Below are 5,310 nucleotides of genomic sequence, written 5' to 3'. Positions count from 1 at the left end.
AAAAATTAAAACTAAACTGGTAGAGGCATACTTTTTAAGCTGTAGACACAGTTTCTAGGGCATAGTGACACTTCAATAAAAAGGTATGAGAACTAGAGCCCAAGGTTTCTGTTAATATTCACAAACCATCATTTTGGTATGTAACAGATCCACGATGCCCCACATCAAGTATGATTATTTCTTACAGACTATGTTTGTGTTCATGAACAATTAGCCTTGCAATTATAATTAGAAACCCAAACTAGAAGTCCCAGATTCTGAACAATATAGTTAGATAAACTCCTTACTCACGCCTCAGATGGAGCATCTTAAAATCTAATATGGGCATTGACGAGCCAAAAATAAATATTAAAAACATAAATATTTAAAAAGTTAACAGCTTTATTTTTTCACATACTTTTAAATCTGAACAAACTTGCATGAAATCAAACAACTAAAATAGCCACATAAAAAAAACGACATAAAAACCTATTTAACGAAGTCAGGGATCAAACAGGGACACACAAAAACACTGAAATCACTACCTGGCCATGTTTTCATCCTCCGTATCCAGCTGCTGGAATACGCTGGATGTGTGAACTAGGTGTCCAGAAGCCCTAAACATAGTTTTACCCAGAAGGATAATTAAATTCAGCAGCCTCAGATTGAGGAAAATAAAATGAAAGTTGTTTTTGCTGAACGAAAGAAATAAGGATCACAGATTAAGGGACAAACTTTATTAGAACAACTATTTTAAGGACTGATATACAACTATTGGAGGTGTTAGAAGAGAGACCTGTACAAGTAAATAAAAGGACGTCAAAACAAAAATGAATCTGGTGAGGCACGGCATGACTACCTGGGAAAATAGCAAGAAAAAACAAACGCTAAAGGCACTTACTGAATTGTACTGGTCATTATGAAGAGCATGTGTCTAGGTGCAGGAAAGTGCAATCACAATACACAAATAAGGATCCTAATTGCCACATCATCTCATTGTCTCAAGAAAACTGGATTTGCAAAGGATAGATAATCAAAATGAAGGGGCACAAAAACTACAGAAGTGTCCAAGGGATCCCTGACATTTTGCATATCATTTCTTACCTTCCCTTCGTACAGTAAGAAAAAGTCATATATATCTCAATTAATTAAAAATAAACACATTTAGCAATAAAGTTTGACCACACCAGCTACTATTCGACAAATGCATTTTGTCTCATTTCTTGGTTCCGCTATTGTACTGAAATGCGCAAAACAGAAAAAACTAAATTAAACTGGAACCGGGCAAGGATTTCAGCGCTGCAAAGGGCAATGTAAACCAAGAACTCCCATCAGCGCTTTGATTTAAAAAACGAAGTAGTGGTCTTTATTATATCTCGGTATGGTCGGTAGAGCGGACATCAAGAGCAAGTTCCAATAAATACAGTGTCTGCAATTATTTTTTAGGGGAGGAAAACGTATGGTGAAACCACAGTAATTAAGGACGCTGGGGCATGCTGGGGGAGTTTGCACCCGTTGGCTCTTCCTCATCATCATCATCTTCCATAACCTGCAAAGAATGAGGAAACAGTGTTCAGTAAATAATTTGGTCTATATATGGTGGGAAACCACAATTTCACTACAAAAAACAAAACTATTATAGTATTGAAATCGGTTTCTACAAAGCCAAAACACAGTACATCCAGAATACACTATAAAACTTTTCTACAAGCAAAAACTCAAGTGGAAAATCTCAAAGTTTTTAAAAGCAATACTTTAGTCAACTGGATTATACTCTCGTGGAGTGCTTTATTCCAGACCCTTCATATGCTTCATCAGAGGACTTATTACTGTTATGTAAATATATAGTAGTTGCAAATATATTTTTTATTCCTAGCCTTCAAGACCATCCACAGAAATGCTGCAACTGCAAATAAGAAGTTGTTTCTTTCCACAATGCGATGGAAGACCAGCACTTCTACAACCCTCTTAATGCTATGTTTTAGAAAGGTTTAGACTAATTGATGCTTGCAATTAAAACACTGCCGATCGAAAGGCAGTCAGGGTATACAGGCTACATACCAAGATGTATAAATACTTCCCTGAAGTTACTGCTCTCGTGCTGCTCCAAAACGGGGAGCTCTTCTTCCTTGTGACACAAGGCAATATTCTGTAGGTTTTCCAAATACGGCAAGGACAAAACGCTCTCCTCATTCCAGAGTGCCCTATTATTTTTAGATGTAGACAGCAAAATCAGCTCTAAATACCTGACTAACCACTTCATGTCTTTGCTCCCAGATTTAGTATTGACACAAGAGCAATGTTTTAATCTTGGTTAATGGTGAGATCTCTCAGAAATTCTCTTTTAAAGAGGAACAGGACAAGGATGTCTGCGTTAGTCATCATGCTTTATCGTTTATCTCAAACCTTTTTTTATTTCAATTGTGCCATCATCCAAATATCTCATTCTTTTCAGACATGACAGATTAGCGTCAGATTACACAGACGCTTTTTCAAGTCAACCGTATATAACAATCTCTACATTTTGGGCCTAAGCTGCTGAATTTAGATCTATGGCAGGCATTTTCCTGAATGCAAAAAACAAGTAACAACAAATTTTCCAGACTTTCTTTCCAGCTATTTCAGTAAGGGGGTTACTTATTTAGGGGTTCTCTTTAGCACCTCCATTAATACATCTGTGTCTTTGAACTACATACTGCTTTTGAGGGAAGTGAAATCTGAACTGCATGCATGTTGGAACTTCTTCTCTATCAATAATGTTATCAAATGGACACAAGACTGATATTGCTTTGACTTCAAAGAACAAATTAATAATATTCAAGGAAATACTTATCAACTTTATTCTAATACATTGCTGTGGGCTTGTGAAAAACAACAACCAAGAAGGGATAGGCTATTGCTTAAGCTCTTGTACAAATGAGTGGACCTTAGCATGACGGTCCACCAGCTATATTATTAGATGGCTATATGCGCTCACTTGGCTGCCAAAATGAATCACCTGACTCCCTCTTCTTATTTGTTTTTTAAATGGTTATTTGCTGAAAATCGAAGTAGCTGTAGTGCTAAAATTCCAATACCTGCTTTTCGTTAAGCGCCAACAACTCGGGTGTCAACGCTGATTGTGCACTTTATTGCACATGGTTTTAAGATTGCAACCATCTAAGTACACTCACCCAGTTTAGCGAACTATTAACGGAAACGCTGTATATCTTATGTAATATTAAATGGGCTAAGAGGGGTAAATTGGTAATTAAGACCTCAACAAATCTCGGACACCCAAGAGGTCAGCAGTTTTGCTGGTTCACGATCAGCCTAAAATCTTCTGAAGTAGGGTTCATTAAAAGATTTACAGGTGAGATAATATTTTATTTCCATGGTCAATAAAAATACACCTCAGTTCTGTATACTTTGGAAGAGGGGTTTGGCTCGATTCAATGTATAGCTGGCTATTATCAACTAGCATGTAGGAACCAAAAGGATGATCAAACATCTCTTAGTAAGAAGTTAAGAGGATGTCTCTTAATTTGCATCTTGAGAGTGCAGGTCACCATCACTCCAATTATTTTATTTTAAATTTGAAATGTCTAATCTTTGCCTACAACATTTTAATACAATTTTTGTCAATATTTAGGATAAGATAGCTAAATAGTGTATCGAGGTGACATAGCAATGCCCAAATGCCGCTGGGGTCAATTCTACATATATGTCGGATGCTTGTTCAAATCTACATATTTGTGACTCAATATATTAGGGCAAGAACCCAGCATCTTTCTAAACAACTGTCCATATGCATTTACTCTAGCAGATGGGACTGGAGCAACAATACCTCACCTTGCAGCTCACACTGTCATAAATATCTTCCAAACTGTTATTTTACTGAATTGTCCCTATTGAGACAACGACAACAAAGGCAGAGAATGTAAGCGCTATACAAATCACTGGAAGACATCTCAAATATATTTTGAGACAACAGATTATTGCATCTAGCTCGCTTTGTTTTGGTTATTGGTATGTATACAACTCTCTCCTGATGCTCTTGGGTTTCAATCGATAAGAATGTATTTTGTGTTAACTTCACATAATGCCTTTTCCCACTTCGTTTTCTTCTCCTTGGGTGTTTGTTATGTGCCATGTATTATTTACACAAATAAAAAAAAGCTGGTGCCAATCACTGCCTCTTCAGTGTGGCATATCGTGGGTAGAACAAGAAGACATGTTTAAGGATGAAGTCTATTTTTTCAACTGTAACTGAGGGCGACCCAACCACTAAATTCATAAACAATAGGCACCCTGGGCACCTAACTGAAGAGGAATATTGGCGATTGACAAATTCCCTATGACACAGCATTTCTCAGATGTATCTTTCCAACCTCCATTTCAACAAACTGAATTCAATGGATGGGTGCTAGGTTCTGCAGTGTGCTTCTGCAGCAACATTGGAAAATCCACAGGCCAAGGGTGAGCAAAACACTTAGCCAGGACAGGTATCATTTTCACTATGACAAATTAGCTACTAGGTCGCAAACTACTAAGGAAATTAAAAATAAATTATAGTAACATATGGGGCAAAATACCTTGCACTGACATGTAAGGCACTCATTTGGGAAAATCCGGTGGCTACTGATTGCAAGACAAATCTTGATGCCTTTAGTTTTTTCGTTTGTAATTTGGGATGGATGTAAGCGTTTCACGCTACTGATAAATACAAATGTATAGTGCATTCCCACCTCTATAGTCCTGAAGCAGTTTCAGAAACTTTCCACAAAAACCCCAGATCCATATAAGCAACCCAGATTCTGACAGGGGTTTGGGATCTTTACAAATGATGGGCATGAACCACTTACAGGACACAGCAGATTAAAAAATTTGCATTCATCCCAGATTAAAAATAAAACAAAAATACGAAGGGTGTCTAGCATATCCAAACAGGAGTCTTAAACCACTTTTCAACCACCCATTTAAGTCTAGCCAACACCAACTGTAACACTTTGGTTCCTAGCCACATATTGTTCAACAATCCTTTTCTGTTATAACATTCATTGTTCTAAGCACAACAAAAAGTACTCTACCAAAACAACATCCAGTACTGCAGCTGAAACATTAGATATTATGGCACGAAATGGTCATTATAGCTTTCTACTTGCCTGCCAGAACACAAAGTCAAATAACATAGCGCCAACGTGGTTGCTGCAAACACATCAAAACCATGGTCATAGCCCCAAGCTACTATGATTGTTTGCCAGTATTTTCTGAGCAACTTTTGCTTTGACAGGAACTAGACTCTATCCAATTCACTAGGAATTTCCTGGCATGAGACAATGTGGTACAGTG

The 5,310-nt window shown here is 37.3% G+C and overlaps 1 protein-coding gene across 1 annotated transcript in view; it reads right to left on the bottom strand.

Moving 5' to 3' along the window:
* Nucleotides 1–360: 360 nt before the first annotated feature.
* The window catches only part of NFU1 (NFU1 iron-sulfur cluster scaffold), a 155,857-nt gene continuing 150,907 nt past the window's right edge, over nt 361–5,310 (bottom strand). Inside the window, exon 8 of the mRNA XM_085636291.1 lies at nt 361–1,528. Coding sequence (XP_085492417.1) covers nt 1,457–1,528 — 72 coding nt within the window. The 3' untranslated portion in view covers nt 361–1,456. The remainder of the gene's footprint in view (nt 1,529–5,310) is intronic.

This window comes from Triturus cristatus, chromosome 11 (genome assembly GCF_964204655.1).
Source record: "Triturus cristatus chromosome 11, aTriCri1.1, whole genome shotgun sequence".
NCBI classification, from domain to species: Eukaryota; Metazoa; Chordata; class Amphibia; order Caudata; family Salamandridae; genus Triturus; species Triturus cristatus.
Note: the sequence above shows the minus strand (reverse complement) of the source record. Positions and strands in the feature narration are given on the sequence as shown.